Source organism: Heloderma suspectum, chromosome 17 (genome assembly GCF_057233095.1).
Source record: "Heloderma suspectum isolate Gila_16-S chromosome 17, 16-S_ref, whole genome shotgun sequence".
In the NCBI taxonomy this organism is placed as follows: Eukaryota; Metazoa; Chordata; class Lepidosauria; order Squamata; family Helodermatidae; genus Heloderma; species Heloderma suspectum.
Window position 1 is genome coordinate 12,982,207 of NC_139474.1, and position 19,613 is coordinate 13,001,819.

Here is a 19,613-nt window from a genome sequence, read left to right on the forward strand (position 1 = left end):
TAATGTTCTAAGCTGCAAGAACTAATGCAAGAACAAATATATCTATGCAAAAGGCAGTTCCCAAAACTCCCCCACTTTCTAGCACGACAAAGGGAAAGGATGGGGTTTACACAAACAGAAGCAGGTTTGATTCTACAGAAGGGATTAGACGCATTCATGGAGGAGAAGGCTAGCAACGGCTGCTAGTTGCGATGGCTATATGTCGCCTCCAGGATTGGAGGAAATATGCCTCTGCATACCGGTTGCTGGGCAATATGAGCAGCAGGGGACTGCTGCACTCATGTCCTATGTGTTGCAGGCGTGGCTTGAGGCAAATGGGGCAGTGAACCCCTGCCTGCCCCATCCACATCTGGCAGGGAGATCCCCCACAATCAGGTAGGTTTGCTCCATTGCTTCCCAGTGCCCCACGTACCCCTCCAGCAAACTTAGTGGAGCACTAAGCATCCGCCCCACCAGACGCCACTGACTTGTTGGCTTCTCCCCGGAAGCTGCTGGGCCCCTGTGTGAACAGAAAGCTGGACAAGATGGACCCTTGGTCTGATCCAGCAGGGCTCTTCTGATGCTCTTAAATCAGCTTTTCATTTAGAACCATGAGGACCAGAACCTTGATCTTAGGAGGAGGACCATAGCTCAGCAGTACAGTGCATGGCTTGCATGCAGAAGGTGCTGGGTTCAATCCCTGGCAACTTCAGGTAGAGCTAGGAAAGTCCCCTGACTGAAACCCTGAAGAACTGCTGCCAGTCAGTTCAGACAATGGTTCTGCCTCACTAGAAAGAACTTTCCCATCTGCACTGGCTGCCAGCCCATTTCTGGGCCCAATTCAAAGTGCTGGTATTAACATTCAAAGCCCTAAATAGCTTGGGGCCAGGATACCTGAAGGATCATCTCCTCCCATATATACCTGCCTGGACCCTAAGATCGCCTTCAGCAGTCCTTCTCCGGGAGCCCCTGCTAAAGGAAATAAGGCAGGTGGCTACCAAGAAGAGGGCCTTCTCTGCTGTGGCACCCTGGTTGTGGAATGAGCTTCCCAGAGAGGTTCACCTGGCACCTACATTGTGCTCTTTCCAGTGCCAGGTGAAGACCTTTTTATTCTCCCAGGCATTTTAGTCTTTGAGTTCTGGGGTTTTAAATTTGTTATTCCATTTTAAATCTCTGTATCACTGCTAGGTTTTATTTCGGTTTTACTATTATACTGTATTTTAAACTTTTTAAATTTTATATTGTATCTCATGTTGTATTTTGTGGTTATAATTGTTGTGAACTGTCCAGAGAGCTTCAGCTATTGGGCGGTATAGAAATGTAATACATTAATAAGTAAGGAAGTTTCCTATACTATAATAACGAAGCGACAGCCCTGCATTGGCAGCCGAGTGCCAGGTTGTATTCACCTAGCAGAGTCCCAACACTTTTTATTAATTTTTCATTTATTTAAGATTCTTATACCCTGCCCTTCCTCCAAAACAAGCACAGAGCAAAAATATTAATAAATACAATATTTATACTGTATTTATTAATATTATTATAGCAATATTAATAAGAACAAGTTCCAGTAAAGTGACAATACAAGCCTACTATCACAGTAAAACAATTTAAAATACAACAAGAATCTAACCTAAAAACTCTCCCTGCTACCTTTGTCCTTCCTCGCCCCCACTTTGAAAATACTGAAACAGGGTCCCCTGGATATGCCTGTTTGCTGACACTCATTGGTGGCATTCATGCATGATACGCTCACACACAGCTGAGGAACATGCAATGTGGCAAACAGCCATCAGTGGGTGGAGGAGGAGTCCTCCGTGTTCAAAAAGGAAGAGGCCTGAAAAGGTGATCTCCTGGTTTGAGAAGCGCAGGAAGTGCCTGAGCTGGGGTGCGGTGGGGTGGGGGAGCTCACCTACCCAAAGCACCAGAGTGTTCATCAAGCGATCGATACTCGTCCTCTTGAATTTAGTGCGGCCGCTGTTCTGCATCAATTTGGTGTCTGGGCCTGGAGGAGCGGAGAAATATTTATTTACTTATTTATTTATTGCATTTATATCCCTCCTTTTTTCCTCTTGCAAGGAACCCAAGGCAGCTTATATTACCCTTCCCCTCTCCATTTTAGCCTCACAACAAGAACCCTGTGAGGTAGGTTGGGCTGAGAGTCTGTGACTGGCCCAGAGTCCCCCAGTGAGCTTCCATGGCCGAGTGGGGACTAGAACCCGAATCTCCCAGCTCCCAGTACAACACTCTAGCCACTACACCACAATGGCTCTCCATATTATTACTATTAGTAGTAGTAGTATTAAATTTATAAACTGCTCAACATCAAGAGATATCAGAGCAATGTACAATAAACTAAAACACAAAATACAAAATGTTACAGTACAGTGGTACTGCAATCTGGTTAAGGAATACTACAAGAAGATAATAAGCGGCCTGGGAGAAATTATGGGCTCTGAGCTACAATTAACCCCAACAGCTATACTCTTGGGTGATATTAAAGACCAAATCCCTAGAGATTTAGTGAAGGTGATTTAGATGTTAATAGCTGTCAGGATCCTCCTAGCAAAAGCCTGGAGATAGGCATCCGTCCCTGGTACAGTGGAAAGAGAAGATCTGGACTATCATGGTGATGAATAGAAGAACAAGTTATGAAGAGTGAGGGAAGAATAAACTCTATCCAGAGTTGTCAACAAAAAAATTGGATATCATTGATCAATAATTGGAACAGGTTTAGGTCAGATGATCTAGCAACTGTAGATATACTATATGGGTGTTAAAGTTGAAGTATTATAATCAGTTTGAATGAATGTATTGGAAACAAAACAAGATAAAAATTTATTTTAATTAAAAAAAACAAAAACGTTACCAGTAAAAGCAAATAGATCAACACAACACTGGCTGGAACTTAGTCATAGTCAGGAAATGCTTGCCTGGAAAGAAAAGTCTTCAACACACACTAGGGATGTCAGAGGAATCTGTCTAGGAGGTAGAGTTCACCGAGCTTCCAGCAGCTCGGCCCCCTGGACTTCGGCTTGCTTCCCAGCGAGCCAGCCCAACTCAGTCTGCATCGAGCCCAGCCAGCTCACAGATTTTCTGTTTCTGTTTCTCATCTACAGAAAGTTGTGCAAATTCCAGGCACAATTTGCGGAATTTGCTTAACTTATGGAAATTACGGCTAGAATTTGTGCAAAGTACGCCTACAATTTGTGCAACTTTCTAGTGATGAGGGGGAAAAAAACACAAATATGCCCGTGGCTCAGTTCACAAATGGAAGCTGAGCCGGGTGGACAGCGGGGCTCGGACATCCCTCACAAACAGCAAAAACAAGTAACGTGGGGATTTTAATATAAGATTTCTGTAACAGCAAAAACAAAGTCATGTGGGTTCATGCCTATCTCCTGCTCCAAAAGGAGCATTGTACATTTGTGCCAGGACTCCAGATCTTCCCCACATGACCCCCCTTGCAATATTGTATTTATTTTTGTTGGGAGGAGGGATATAGCTTACTGTTTCTGTCCTCTCCCCAGCCCCACCTAACCAAAAAAGGCACTTGAGGCAGCTTGCAGCAAAATAAATACACACTGGCCAGCCTTTGGTGCCTTCTGGTTGTGTTGGACTGCGTGCCCTTTCATCCCCAGCCTTACAACAAAACACATATGCAAGGAAACAAAGACTGATGACAATAAAGCAAACACGTGCTGACCAGCATTGCCCAAGCTGGTTGCTCTCCAGATGCAGTGAACTACAAGTCTCACTATCCCCAGCTGGGGATAAAGGGACTTGCAGTCCAATGCATCTGGAGGGCAACCAGCTTGGGGAAGCCTGACATAGAGAAAAGCAATAATTTTTGCTTAAATAAAGAAAGAAATACAGCCACGCACCCGCAAAGACGACAAGGCCGAAACACCACTCTGTATTGCGGAGGACACAGCCACGCAGCAGCATGCTCTGGTTGCTCAAGGGGTGCTTGCTCTCCTTCCAGTAGAGCGTCCCACTGAACTTGTCAAGCTTATTGTTGGGCGGTTCGCAGATCACCTCCCCTAAAGTCAGAGGGCATCAAGCAGCAGCGTCAGATTGATGCAATATTTCTGGCCACAAGGACTCCGCTGCACCACAGATGGTGTGGCGCAGTGGAGCCAGGGCTCACAGGGACGCAGCGACAGCCCGTCTCAACATCGTCCTCCACCCCCCTCCGGCTTCCCTGTTCCCTCTGAACTTAGCTGGAATCCCCACAGCAGCTGGGAGGAAGCGCATTTTCCCAACAACAATATACCGTTCCCTGTTGCAATGCAAAGAAGTCTGGGGCAGCTTAGCCTTCAGTGGGCATCCAGGGCCCATTTGCTTTGCCAAAGACCTGCTCTTGATGGAGATGAGAACTGTTAGAACTGGTTTGTTGATATGGTTCTGGAGCAAGGAGAAGGGGAGCCCTCAATAAGAACACCAGATGAATCAGTGAAGCAACAGTTGTAGCAAAAAGCAGATGAAGCTCAGGCATGGAAGGTCCTATGTCAACTCGAGACCTTGTGCCTTCACTCGCCACAGCAAGTTTACTTTGGTGTACATGTGCCCACATTTTTAGTATATTAAACCTATTCCTATCCTGAGAACCAATAAATAATTACAGCTAAAACTGTATCTCATACACACACACACACACACACACACACACACACACAAGTACCTTATAGGCCTGTTTTGCGCATACTGCTAAACCATGGTTTATTTAACCCATGATTTGTTGCCTTACCCAGTGTTTGTCTGGCAGATGACAGAACAAACCATAGTTTGTCTTCTCAATCCCTGGGTTGTTTGCTTCCCTCTTCTTTTCCCCGCTCCCTCCCAATGCCTTTGCAGTGCTGTAGTACTTACGGGCTGGGTTTTTGGACTGTAGAGATGCCGAGTTTTTTTTTACTGTTTATGCCCGCTGCCTCCGTAGCCTGGCAAACCAACCCATGAACAGCCCACGGGTCTGGGTTCACATGTAACAACAACCCATGATTTAAACAACCCAGAGTTCATAAGCCAACAATAAACCATGGGTTCTCTTTCTGGGTTGTTCATGGTTCACAATCATGGTTTGTTAGCACGGCCACATTCACACATCAGGACAACCCAGAATTCTACAACCCATACCACGGGTTGGTGTTATGTGCAAACCAGGCCACTGGGTCAGACCCTTGGTCCATCTAGCCCAGTATTATTGATGTTGACTGGCAATGGCTCCCCAGGGTTTCCGGCAGGATTATTTCCAAGACCTAGTTGGAAATACCAGGGATTGAACTTGGGATCTCCTGCATGCAAAACAGGGCTCTACTGTTGAACTATGGACTGTCTTGGCACACACACAATTGGATAACATCCTTATTTAAGAGAAGTATTATTTAAGGTTCCTCCCTTAAAGCTGGCCTATAAATAATTTTAAATAAATTTTAAAATAAAGACGGGTCAACAAACTGGCCTTCAGGGCCGGTTTAAAGGCCTGCAGTGATGGAGGCATCCTATCCCCAGTCATGTGTCTGCTCCGGCCCACTCACCATCAAAGTGTGCAAGTTTGCTGGTGTCGCTCAGCTCCGATGTCACTGGGATGGCCTGCCGAACCTTCATGTTGGTCTCCCTGGAGATGGAAAAGGCGTAAGCCTAGGGGGGGGGGGAGGAGGAAAAGCCGGGCCAAGAGCTCCTGGTTCTGGACCCCCAGCTACGTGGACCCCCTCTTTAAACCCAAGCCCCCCCAAAAGACGGACCAAAAGTGCGTAGGAAGAACGGAAATAGAACCCTGACAGATCTGGCCACAGGTGCCTCTGTATTCAGAGGTAGACTGCTTCTGAGGCGGGTGGTTCTATTTAGCAGTGATGGTCAACAGCTGCCAGCAAAACAAAATAAAAAAAAGTATACAGGGGAGGAACAGCTGTCGGCAGGCCAGTCTGCCACCATAAATCTTATCTATTTTAGCTGTAATACTATAGGAGGATGTGCATCTGTCTGTCTGTGTGTCTCCATGCCATAGCACCAAAACTGTGAAACCTAGACACCTGAAGGTTGGCATACTAAGTGGGCCCTATGGGCGTGTGCCACAGGACTAATTTGTTTTGAAAATGCGTTAATTTTAATTCATTTCAATGTGTCCGTGCAGTCGAAGCCTGCAGTGCCACCGTCAGTCACTAGGCGGCGGGCTTCCCTAACCTCAGCACATAGCCTTGCAGTCAGTACAGCCAGGGGAGATTAGCAGGCCGAGGGAGAGTTACACACCTGCCCTCTTCCCCCTGCTGTGGGGCAGCCCCCTCCCAGGGGAATGGAGTGGAGAGACCCCTTCCTTGGGAAGTTATGTGGGTGCAACATGGCAGAAGCCGTGTCGGGGGGGCCAGCAGGCACGACTTCACTCAGACAGGGTGAGCACAATGTGCCCAACTCTGACAGCTGCATAAGTTTGCACTTCAACCTGTGGCTCCCATGCTTCATGCTCCCATGCTCCCTTGCTCCAGCTCATGCTCCAGCTCACGATGGCCCGGGAATCGCTTTCCAGCACAAGAGGTGCCCTCTGGAGATTTTGGACTACAACTCCCATGAGCCACAGCCAGCACGGCCAACAGTCAGGAATTATGAGAGATGCAGTCCAGAACATCTGGAGGGCGCCAGGTTGCCAAGCCCTGTCCTAGCCGCTCACAGCGGTGCGTGCAAACACGGACCAGCGCTCACCCATCCAGTTCTGCCGTCTCGATGTAGCAAAGCCCGTGAGGTTCGCTGCTGGACAGAAGCAGCAGGTCAGCCTGGGGGGCAGAGGGGAGGAAGAGAGAGAGAGAGAGAGAGAGAGAGAGAGAGAGGAAGAAGGCTGAAACAGGGAACTCACTGGCGGGGGCGACAGTTCAGTGGCAGAGCACCTGATTTGCACGCAGAAGGTCCCAGGTTCGAGCCCTGGGATTCTCAGGTAAAGATGGGAAAGACTCCTATCTGCAACGATGAGGACTAGAATCTTACTTCAATTTTAGGGGAAGGGCCAGAGCTCAGAGGAGGAGCACCTGCGTTGCGTGCAGAAGGTCCCAGTTCAATCCCCAGCATCTCCAGGTTAGGGCTGGGAATGATTCTTGCTTGAAATCCAGGAGAGCCACTGCCAGTCAGGGTAGACCAGCGATGGGCAACTTGTGGCCCTCCAGATATTTGGCCAACAACTCCCATGATCTTTCATTATGGGCTGTGCTGGCTAAGGCTATGCTGAACACCACCCCCACGAAGGCTCCTCCTCCCTCAACTATCACCACCAGCAGCCCTTCTAGAAGCCTGTAACGGAGGGAGACGAGAGGGGAAAGCGGGCCCATTCCACCAGCCCCACTCAAAGGTGACCTCATTGTTTCCTCTTTCCTCCCCATCCCTTCTTCCTTGTGCGTCATGTCTTTTTAGACTGCAAGCCTGTGAGCAGGGGCTGTTTTGTTTAACTGATTTTTGCAAGCTGCTCTGGGAGCCTTTCTGGCTAAGGGGCGGGATAAAAATACTCTAAATAAAGAAGACTGATGGGAGTCGTGGCCCCCCAGATGTTTTGGTCTACAAGTTGCCCACCCCTGGTGCAGGCAGTACTGAGCAACAAAGACCAAAGGTATGAACTGGTCTGAGGCAGCTGTGTTCTTATTTCAATCAACCCTTTCTTCAGGAACATGAGGACTGGAATCTTACTTTAACGAGAAAGGACCATAGCGCAGAGGTGGAGCACGTGCTCGACATGCAGAGGGTTCCAGGTTCAATGCCTAGTCTCTGACAATAGCCAAAGCCTCATGAGCAGTCAAACGCTCCGGGGAATCACCCTAACACGTCGCTGATTAAAAGCTAGCTTAAATAACACCCCCCCAGCTCTTTCTCCGCTGACATGAAGCACCACCCCCTCACCACCCCAAATCACCTGGCAAGGACTCACCGCCACGAACTGATTGTTCTCCAGCTTTATGATGTCACCGACGCAAACGTTCATCCACTGTTCCTGCTGGAGGCTGCAGAAAAGAAAGCAGGGGAAGAAGCAATAGAAGGGGGAGAGGAGGCTCAGATGACATTATTTAGTTATCATTTATTATTGCATTTATATCCCACCCTTTTTCCTCTGGAGGAGCCCAGGGTGGCGTACAGGCTCCTCCGACACTCCATCTTATTCTCACAACAACAGGCAGTCAGTGACTGGCCCAAAGGCACCCAGTGAGCTTCGTGGCCGAGTGGGGACTAGAGCCCGGATCTCCCGAATCCCGGTCCAGCACTCTAACCACTACACCACACTGGCTTCAACAGGCGAGTCCCTCTCTTACTTACACCTTTTGCCGTGAAAGCTATAGAAGCATAGGAACTCACAGCAGCATTTTCCGAGGCAGGAGATCCTGGGTTCAGATCTCATCTCGGATATGAACACACCAGGATTCATGCGGAATGGGTCTAGCATTATCCAGGACAGCTAAAATGGAGCGTCCAGGATCAGAGGTAGTCTGCCTCTAAATACCAGTTGCTGGGGAGGAGGTACGCTTCCCTTGATACCTCAAGGAATCTGGTTGTCCCCTGCTGGAAACAGGATGCAGGGCTATACAAACCCTGGGTCTGATCTTCACATCGATGTGCCACAGGGGCAGGATGGCGCCTTTCTAATCTTCAAAGTGGCACACGTCTGCTGTGTAATCCTCACAGCAACCCTCTAACATAGGCCGGTGCAATTATTAGCCACCTTGCAGGCAGGGGAAGGATGCAGAGCCCCCCACTGCAATGCAGCTAATAAGTGTATCGGCCTACCTTGCAGAGGTGCTGAAGGGTCCATGAAGCACTTCGATAAACTCAACAAGTGCGATATAAGCGCAAAAGAGTTATTAAAACAGAGCTAGTAACGGAGGGGATAGTAAAGGGGGGCAGGAAGGGGGGTTTAGGTAGGTGAGAAGCCAAATTGCTTCCCCAATCCACAAGGAATGGAGTATTTTCTTGTAATTTCATTTATTTACGCATTTATTTCCTGCCCTTTAACACCGGTATTTCCAGGGTGACGAGAGATACCAAAACCAGAAAGCCATGAAGGCAAAAATAACCATCAAAAATAAAATGCAGATAAAGAGCTGCAGATAAAAGAGTGAATTGCAGTATAAAACTAGGACTGCCAGAGTTTTAAAAATCCTTCTTCCAGTATTGGGCCCAACACAACCCATCCCATCAGTCCATCCAACTCCAATCTAAGGCAGCTGCTCTGAGGATATGTGGGTCACCCCGTAAGCACCTCCATGCTGGGCCTGGTGTTTTCCCACCCTTCCCACACCCCACACTTTCCCGCCAGCCCCCTCCCAAAATCAATCCATGGTTAGTGCAACAATACTCACATCCCACTGATCAGAACTTGAGACTGACGGTTGTTCACCTGGTTGTCACTCTTGTGGCGAAACTGTGGGGAGATGGCAGCGTTGGCATAAGAGGAGTGGAGAACCCCCCGAAGAATAAACGGGTCTAACCCATCACCGGGATTCTGCCCATTTTCTCAGCTCAAAGGGGCTGGGTGCAAATCCCACCCAGCCTCCAGGGCCACTGGCCAGGCAGCTAAGAAGAGATTCCAAAATTAATCCCAACTTCAGCCTTCCTCAAAACTAGTGTCCCCCAGATGTTATGGACTTCAATTCCCATCAGACTCAGCCAGCATGGCCAATGGCCGGGAATCTTGGGAGTTGTAGTCCAAAACATCTGTAGCCAAGAGAGTCATGCTCTCCAAGCCCTCCGACACCCCATAGAAGATGCTACCTTAAGAAATCCTCCGTGGGATACATAAAAACCCACGTGAGGTGTGATTAGGAAAAAGAAGAGAAGCTTTAATGGGTATAATTCTGTTGTCCTTGTTTTGGCTTATTTTAAGTTGACCTTATTGGTTTTACATTTTTATCTGAAGTGACGTTATTGGTTTTATCCTTGGTTTTATTGCATTTATTGTTATTATGCAAGTCGCCTTGAGAGCTTCAGCTATAGGGTGACTCATAAATGAAATAATTCTTCATCAGTGGGATAGCAGAACCAGGGCTTTCAGGGTCAAAGCACTGGGACTTTTTCATTAGCAGAGAGGCTGATGTCACCTACACCCTCCCCCCTCCCCCCCCCCAGATTCCCCATTCCCTCTGACCTTAGCAGTAAACAGTGGTGTGATGGTACATTCTGAAGTGTGGGCACTGATCACGACAGACCCCATAGCCAGGCCCCTCAAGGAGAATCCAAACATTCAACAAAGCAGTTCAGCAGTGTTCATCTCCACCAGGAACAGGTCCTTCTTAAAGCGAGATGGTCTGAATTGCCTGTTCAAGACCAACCCACCCCAAAATACTTCACATGACAACAGGGAATAACATCTTACCACTGGGAAAATTTGCACACACGTACACTAGGCTACTGTGAGAATTGTGGCCAAGCTCAGAGAGAAGTCTGAGCAGGGTGATGGATGACATCAGCATCTCTGCTAAGCAAAAAGTGTTGGGGTTGTGACCCTGTGAACCCTATAGTGGAACCCTCCACTATACCACTGGCTGAAAACCTCACAATAGCTGCAGGGAAAATGGATTTCCCCAGCAAAAATATACTCTTGTGAGCTGTACTTGTCTGGTCACCACACCTAAAGAAAGATGCTGTAGAGGTGGAAAAAGTGCAGAAAAGGGCAACTAAAATGATCAAGGGGCTGGAGCAACTCCCCTGGGAGGGAAGGTTACAATAGCTGGTTAGAAAGGAAGCGAGTAAAGGGAGATATGATAGAGGTGTACAAAATTATACATGGTGTTGAGAATGTGGATAGGGAGACTTTTGTCTCCCGCTTTCATAATACTAGAACCCAATGGGGTCATCCCATGAAGCTGAATGGGGGGAGATTCAGGGGAGATCAAAGGAAGGGCTTCTTCACACAGCACCGCAGAGTTAAACTATGGAATTTGCTACCACGAGACGTAGTGATGGCCACCAATTTAGATGGGTTTAAAAGGGGGTTGGACAAATTCCTGGAGGAGAAGGCCCTCAATGGCTAATAGTCCTGATGGCTATATGCTACCTCCAGCATCAGAGGCAGTGTGCCTATGTATACCAGTTGCTGGGGAACATGGTCGGGAGGGCGCTGTTGCACTCATGCCCTACTTCTGGGTTTCCCATGGGCAGCGAGCCACTGTGTGAACAGAATGCTGGACGAGATGGACCCTTGGACTGATCCAGCAGGGCTCTTGTGGCTCCTGCATTATGTAGAGCAAAGTGCCTTGGGGTGGCTTGGCCTTGAATGGGCAATTAAGATCCATTCGCTTTACAAAAGATCTGCAAAAGACATATATGACACACACGGAGGAGGACAAACGCAGCTGCCTGCATTTTGGGACTCTGCTTGGGCTATGGAGACTGCTGTACTGAGCACCTGCTCTTCAAAACTTACAACCACTGGATTAGAGGCCTATGCATCATACACCAGGAGAGTGCAGACTTCAGGCTTGCGGGATCGGCTTTGTGGTTTGCTAGAACACCAAGATCCCCCAACACATGTAACAGAATGGCTCAGGCAGACACACTTAAAGATTAAGGATGCCTCTGAGCACATCCCCTTCATGGATCACTGCCTTGTTGTGGCGAAGGGGCTTGCGTAACTCAGTGAAGCCATAAGCTACGCCGTGCAGGTCCACCCAAGACGGACAGGTCATGGCAGAGAGTTCTGACAAAATGTGGTCCACCGGAGAAGGAAATGGCAACCCACTCCAGTATTCTTGCCAAGAAAACCCCATGGAACGTATCACAAGGCTAAAAGATATGACGCCGGAAGATGAGCCCCTCAGGTCGGAAGGTGTCCAATATGCTACTGGGGAAGAGCAGAGGGTATTTCCAAGTAGCGCCAGAAAGAGTGAAGTGGCTGGGCCAAAGCCGAAAGGACACTCAGCTGTGGATGTGTCTGGTGGTGAAAAGAAAATCTGATGCTGTAAAGAACAATATTGTTTAAGAACCTGGAATGTAAGATCAATGAATCAAGGTAAGCTGGAGGTGGTCAAACATGAGATGGCAAGATTGAACATCGACATCTTGGGAATCAGTGAACTAAAATGGACAGGCATGGGCGAATTTAATTCAGGTGACCATCATGTCTACTACTGTGGGCAAGAATCCCTTAGAAGAAATGGAGTAGCACTCATAGTCAATAAAAGGGTGGGAAAAGCAGTACTGGGGTACAATCTCAGAAATGACAGAATGATCTCAGCACGAATCCAAGGCAAACCATTCAACATCACAGTAATTCAAGTCTATGCCCCAACCACTGAGGCTGAAGAAGCTGAGGCTGATCGTTTCTATGAAGACCAACAACACCTTCTAGAACTAACACCAAAAAAAGATGTCCTTTTCATCATAGGGGATTGGAATGCCAAAGCAGGAAGTCAAGAAATCACCAGGATAACAGGCAGGCATGGCCTTGGTGTACAAAATGAAGCAGGACAAAGGCTAATAGAGTTTTGCCAAGAGAACACGCTGATCATAGCAAACACTCTTTTCCAACAGCACAAGAGGCGACTCTATACATGGACATCACCAGATGGTCAATATTGACATCAGATTGATAATGTACTTTGCAGCCAGAGATGGAGAAGCTCTATAGAGCCAGTAAAAACAAGACCTGGAGCTGACTGTGGCTCAGATCATGAGCTGCTTCTTGCAAAATTTCGGCTGAAATTGAAGAATGTAGGGAAAACCACTAAACCATTCAGGTATGACCTAAATCATATCCCTTATGAATATACAGTGGAGGTGACGAATAGATTTAAGGGATTAGACCTGATAGACAGAGTGCCTGAGGAACTACAGAAGGAGGTCCAAAACATTGTTCAGGAGGCAGCAACGAAATCCGTCCCAAAGAAAAAGAAATGCAAGAAAGAACAGTGGCTGTCTGAGGAGGCTTTACAAGTAGCTGAGGAAAGAAGGGAAGCGAAAAGCATGGGAGAAAGGGGAAGATATATCCAAATGAATGCAGAGTTCCAGAGAATAGCAAGGAGAGACAAGAAGGCCTTCTTAAATGAACAATGCAAAGAAATCGAGGAAAACAACAGAATGGGAAAGACTAGAGATCTTTTCAAGAAAATCGGAGATCTCAAGGGAACGTTTTGTGCAAAGACGGGCATGATAAAGGACAAAGAAGGCAGGGACCTAACAGAAGCAGATGAGATTAAGAAGAGGTGGAAAGAATACACAGAAGAACTATACAGGAAAGATCTGAATGTCCCTGATAGCCATGATAGTGCGGTCACTGAACTTGAGCCGGACAGACATCCTAGAGAGTGAAGTCAAGTGGGCCTTAGGAAGCATTACTAACAACAAAGCTAGCGGAGATGACAGTCTTCCAGCTGAGCTATTTAACAGCATCATCTTTTAGGATTTTAAAGTGCTGCACTCAATATGCCAAAAAATTTGGAACACTCAACAGTGGCCACAAGACTGGAAAAGGTCAGTTTACATTCCAATTCCAAAGAAGGGCAATGCCAAAGAGTGTTCGAACTACCGCACAATTGTGCTCATTTCACATGCCAGCAAGGTGACGCTCAAAATCCTACAAGCTAGGCTTCAGCAGTATGTGAGCCGAGAACTACCGGAAGTACAAGCTGGGTTCCGAAGAGGCAGAGGAACTAGAGATCAAATCGCCAACATCATGGAGAAAGCAAGAGAATTCCAGAAAAATGTCTATTTCTGCTTCATTGACTACGCTAAAGCCTTTGATTGTGCGGATCACAACAAACTGTAGCAAATCCTTAAAGAGATGGGAGTACCAGACCACCTTACCTGCCTCCTGAGAAACCTGTATGACTGTCAAGAAGCAACAGTAAGAACCAGACATGGAACAACCAATTGGTTCAAAATTGGGAAAGGGGTATGACAAGGCTGTATATTGTCGCCCTGCTTATTTAACTTAGATGCAGAGTACATCATGAGAAATGCCGGGTTGGATGAATCACAGTTCGGAATTAAGATTGCTGGGAGAATTATCAACAACCTCAGATACGCAGATGATACCACCCTAATGGCAGAAAGCGAAGTGGATCTAAAGAGCCTCTTGTTGAGGGTGAAAGAGGAGAGTGCAAAAGCTGGTTTGAAACTCAACATTAAAAAAACGAAGATCATGGCATCTGGCCCCATCACTTCCTGGCATATAGAAGGGGAAGAAATGGAAGCAGTGACAGATTTTACTTTCTTGGGCTCCAAGATCACCGCAGACGGTGACTGTAGCCATGAAATTAAAAGACGCTTGCTCCTTGGGAGGAAAGCTATGGCACACCTAGACAGCATAGTAAGAAGCAGAGACATCACCTTGCCGACAAAGGTCCGTATAATCAAAGCTATGGTTTTCCCAGTAGCAACATATGGCTGTGAGAGCTGGACTGTAAGGAAGGCTGAGCGCCAAGAATTGATGCTTTCGAACTGTGGTGCTGGAGAAGACTCTTACGAGTGCCCTGGACTGCAAGGAGGTCAAATCAGTCCATCCTAAAGGAAATCAACCCTGAGTGCTCATTGGAAGGACAGATAATGAAGCTGAAGCTCAAATATTTTGGCCACCTAATGCGAAGAGAAAACTCATTGGAAAAGACCCTGATGCTGGGAAAGACTGAATGCAAAAGGAGAAGGGGGCAGCAGAGGATGAGATGGCTAGATAGCATCACCGATGCAATGAATATGAACTTGAGCATGCTCCGGGACAGAGCGCAGGACAGGAAGGCCTGGCGTGCTATGGTCCATGGCGTCACGAAGAGTCGGACGCGACTTAATGACTGCATAACAACAACAACTGAGCACATGCTCAGCCCAAGAATTTCTGAGCCAAGCCAAGCCTCCAAGTTCATTCGCACAAAAACCCACTCCTGGTTTTCCCCGAAGCATTTTTTTCCAACAAGGTAACTTATTCAGAGTCTGTTTATTCTGTTCCTCAGCCAATTTGGGGGAAACTTTGCAGCTCTTGCCACTGTGAGAGAATTGGGAGTCAGATGCCCGTCGCAATCGACCGTGAGTCATCTACCCATAGATCCTGGTCTACCTTTCGCCCACCCCTGCCATACGCAATAAAGCGTTTTGCATTCCGTCCCAAAATGAAACCGCCAGCTGCATCGTGATGCCCTTGTACAAACGCTACAACACGGACACATCTGGAATATGGAGCATGATTCCGGTGGCCCCATTTCAAAAGGAAGGTGGTAGAGCTGGAAAAGGGATGAAAAAGGGGCAACCAAAATGGCCAAGCGGGTGGAGCACCTCCCTTGTGAGGGAAGCTAAAGCAGTGTTTTTCAGTTTGGAAAAAAGATGGTGGAAAGGGTGTGCGGGGAGGGGAAGGACTTGGTCGATGTTGGTAAAATTATGTACGGGATGGAGAAAGTGGAGAGATGCTTCCTCCCCTCCAGTCCAATAATACTAAAAAGCTGGGGGTCACTCAGTTAAGCTGATTGGCAGACGATTCAAGACGGGCCAAAAGAACTGGAACTGAAAGCCAGTGCGGTGTAGTGGTCAGAGTGCTGGACTAGGACTCGGGAGATCTGGGTTCTAGTCCCCACTTGGCCGTGAAGCTCCTGAGTGACTTTGGGCCTGTCACAGAGTCTCAGCCTAACCTACCTCACAGGGTTGTTGTGAGGATAAAATGGAGGAGGACGACCATGAAAGCCACCTTGGGTTCCTTGCAATAGGGGGAAAAAAAGGGTGGGCTGTAAATGTAATAGCAAATATATAAACAAACTATGGAACTCACTGCAACAAGACAAGGCAATGGGCACTGATTTAAATGGCTTTGAAAGGGGACTGGACAAGTTCACAGAGATGGAGGGGAGAAGTCTATCCAAGGCCAATAGCCACGATGGCTGTACAGAACCCTCCATGTCCAGAAGCGATCTACCCCTGAACATCAACAAGGCCTGGAGAGAGCTATTGCATTCAGACCCGGTCATGGGCTTCCACAGAGGCATCCGACAGGCAACTGTGGGAAACAGGATGCGAGACCCGATGGACCTTTGGCCTGTTCCTGTGGAGCTCTTTTTCTGACCTCATGCCCACATACACAAATAAGTGCAACCTTCCCCAACCCACCAGCAGGTTTCCTGAGGGACATGAGATGAGGAAGCGGGGCCATTCCACCAGCCCTGCTGCAAGATGTGATTTCCCCCCCTCCCCATCCCTTTTTCTTTGTGTGATGTGTCTTTTTAGATTGCAAGCCCTGTGGGCAAGGACTGGTTCATTTCACTGATTATACGTGAGCCACTAAAAAAAATAAAGGGCTAAAAATACTTTAAAATAAATACATCTGGTGCCCGTGAGATGTCTTGGGCTACAACTCCCAGAATCCCTGACCGTTAGCTGTTCTGGTTGGGGCTGATGCGAGTTGAAGCCCAAAACATCTGGAGGGCACCAAGTTGGGTAAGGCTGTGTTAACTAATCCAGAACAGATACCTTCCCCCTTCCAACACACGCACACCAAACCCAAACTCCATTACCACCCCTCCCGTCCCCGCGTTGCTTACGTAGTCGTCGGTGGCATCCTTGACCGCTGTGATGGTAAGGACGAGAACCAAAGGCACTATGGTGGTGAACCACGAAAGGGAGGAGATTTGCGGGATCAGCTGAGGAAGACATGGGAGGGGGTAAGCGCAGACCGGCTGCTTCCAATGGAGAATTCCCTCCGCTTCCACTCCCCAGGTTTTTTTTAAAAATGGAGCCCAAAGTGGGATTTGGAAGAGAAGTCCCCACATTTGTGAGAAAACACAGCCCTGAAGAGTGAAGGTTCAAAGAAGTGGCTGTGCGGTGCGACCTAGATGGGGAGGAAGGGATTTCCACCAACACCACCACCACCACCACCCGCCCTCGGAAAGGGGAGTTCTCCACCTGGAGGATGAGGAGGAACAGGAAGTAAGTGTTGGCCACTTCCTGGAATTGCTCAAAGAGGTTGATGGGAAGGAACGTGACCACGTTGTACTTGGACGTCTTGATGCAGTTGCTCTGCAAGGAGGAAGGGTGGGGGAAACTAAAGTTAAAGGACACGGTTGCAGGTGTGCGAGTGCGTGCGCGTTGTGAGCAAGGGCAAGCCTTCCCCCCGTCCCCACCTATCAGCCCTGCATGTTTCCACCAGAACCTCTCTATCATGGTCGCAACCGCTTCTTTAGTTTCCCAGTGCAAAAATTAAACCAATCCATCATTTCCATCAGAGATACCAATCCAGTCCCCCGGGTGCCAGATGAGGCTTTCGACATAAGGTAGGGGGGAAACTCTGCATCTACCCCACCCAGCTCTGGAAGGAGAAAAATATCCTACGGTTGGTGGCTTTGTTTTGTTGCCTTCCACTCTTCTGCTCTATTTATAACCTCGGGCTGGCTGTTGTGCCTGGACGGGAAGTTATTCATAGACACGCCCCTAACCAAGATACAAGGGGTCGAGCTGAGTCAGAGAGGCGGGGGGCGGTAGCAGGGGGCGAGCACACTGCAGAGCGGAAAACAGCTCTCCTTCAGAAGTACACTGCCATGTCATATACAGTGTTTTCTGGGACCCCCATCCCCCAGAACATCATGTGCTCCCTCCTAGCGTGGGTCACCCACACACCAGGCCTCCACCCCAAAAGAAAAGGTTTGGGTTCTTCCTTGTTGGTACGGTAACCCCCTCTAAAACTAGGTTCAGGGTTCAGGGTTGGGGGGGGGGGAAAGATGGCACATAAACCACATACCTTTCAGTTTTGGGTTGTCCCACTAAGCATACCAGGGGTTACTTGCTGCACCGACACCCATACACACACCGCAAACACACACACTGCTCCAAAATGGTACTCACCGCATATTGAAACTTTTCATTATATTCCCGCGCGTTTGCCTTCACCCGCCTTTCCTCCTCTGAAACGGACCAAGAACCAGGTCAGCCACTGGGATGCACCCCCCCACACACCAAAAAAATACGCATACATACATACACACCTCACAGGTGCGACCCTGCCCCGTCCCGATAACCCACCGACCTCTCCCCCTTACCAGCCCCATCCTGCCACCTCTTCACATTTGACCAAAAGCATGGCCGATTCAATAACCCACTTTTTTGCCCCCTCCTAAATCTCCTCCCCGCAACCCAGGGCAACAGCTGTTTCTGCCTGACCCTCTCTTTGCACCAAATACAGAAAGGAGAAATTGGAGCGGGGGAAGGAGAGAGACCGGCGGGGGGGGGGGGGTAAGAAAATTGCTGCAGGATTCTGCCCGTCTTAATGCACTGCCCTGGTCTATCGCCACACATGGGTAACCTTTCCCCAGTATCTTGCCTGCTGCTCCCCCATCCCTGACTCAAGAGTCCGGCAGCCTCAAAGCAAGGTCACTTGCAGGGATGGGGAGAAGGAGGGGGCTGTCTAAGCGGAGTCCCCCCCCCCCAGAACACAGTGCGAGGGAGAGGAACCAGAGGAGGGAGCCGGCAAAGGATGAGGTAATGTTTGGAGATCTCTGCAAAGGCAGCATTCCTGGGGAGGTCACGACAGGACAGACACGGGAAAGCCAGCCATGGATGCAGAAGAAGCCCCCAGCCCCCCACCTCCCCAATTATTCTCCCCCCCCCGCCAAGAAAACACGCACACACAAAAATACCTGTCCCCCCAGGCGGCTGGCTGCGGCTGTCGGTCGCCACGGCAACCCAGGGCCATTTCTCGGGCATCTCCTTGGGGATCGTCATGGTTACCGCAAACCCGGATTTGAGTGTGTGCGATTATGGGGAGGGGGGCTGCCCAGGAGGCCCCTGTGCTTAGACAGCGGCCCCCCGCCAGCCTCCCCGGTCCGTCCCCCCCATCCTCTCCTCCTGCTCCCCCTCTGCAGGAGAAAACTCCACGCTGACATTGAAGGAAGCTGCGGGCCGCCCACCACCACGCGGCGGCCAATGCGGGGCCGGGATGACTTTGCCTAGGCAACCAATGTATGGGGAGGGGGATGACGGGGGGGGGGGAGCCTCTCTCCTCGCTGCCTCCCCTTTCCGGTTCCCCACTGTAGAGCTAACCGAGCAAGACGGAGACATCCGAATAACAACACACAACACGACGTACTACCTTTCCTCCTTGGCCTGGGCCCACCCCCAAATCAAATCCCTTCCCTTTCACTTTAGTCTCTCATTTTAAAATGTCTTGCTCCTCCTCTCCCTCAAAATATACACCTCTCTCATCAATCTCCAAATTTTGATCCTCACAACGACCCTGCGAGGCTGGCTAGGGCTGTCACATCACCCACTGACCAGGAATGAAGAAGGAAAAACCAACCAAACAAGCTGGCTTGCTCCCACCCCTTCGACGGCTGACCCAGAAATCAGCAGGCAAAGCTTTTCACAGCACGGAGAAGAGTGTTACGTGGCCGCCCGGGGCTGCCAAGCAAGACGGAGGAGCGGGAGTTGATTTAAAAGTTGGCAACGCCGGTTTGGCTGAAGGAGAGCATGGCTGGTCTAGAGTCACCTGGCGAGCTTCATGGGTAAGTGCTGGGGTCAGCTATGCTCCCCCAATGTCCACTCCTGATACTGAGAGGGGTTCCCCCTGTCCAACCCACAGTTTCTCCCCCCTACACACACCACCGAATAGTCCCGCCGCAGAGACTTACCTGGGGGGTGCTTCTTAGTACAACATTCCATGGCATTCGCTGGCAATTGATCAGGCCCATGGGAGATGCTGCATT

General features: G+C 49.0%; 1 protein-coding gene across 9 annotated transcripts in view; it reads right to left on the reverse strand.

Annotated features, from left to right (window-relative positions):
* ATP8B2 (ATPase phospholipid transporting 8B2) overlaps positions 1-19,613 on the reverse strand; it is an 88,403-nt gene that overhangs the window by 38,251 nt on the left and 30,539 nt on the right. For 8 of the 9 annotated variants that reach the window (XM_084824713.1, XM_084824707.1, XM_084824712.1 and 5 more), the window contains 10 exons: positions 19,539-19,606; positions 17,758-17,816; positions 16,822-16,935; positions 16,461-16,559; positions 9,306-9,367; positions 7,883-7,955; positions 6,676-6,746; positions 5,517-5,596; positions 3,864-4,022; positions 1,896-1,984 (listed from right to left, as the gene is read on the reverse strand). In XM_084824713.1, coding sequence (XP_084680839.1) covers positions 1,896-1,984; positions 3,864-4,022; positions 5,517-5,596; positions 6,676-6,746; positions 7,883-7,955; positions 9,306-9,367; positions 16,461-16,559; positions 16,822-16,935; positions 17,758-17,816; positions 19,539-19,606 — 874 coding nt within the window. The other variant, XM_084824714.1, reaches the window with a different exon arrangement.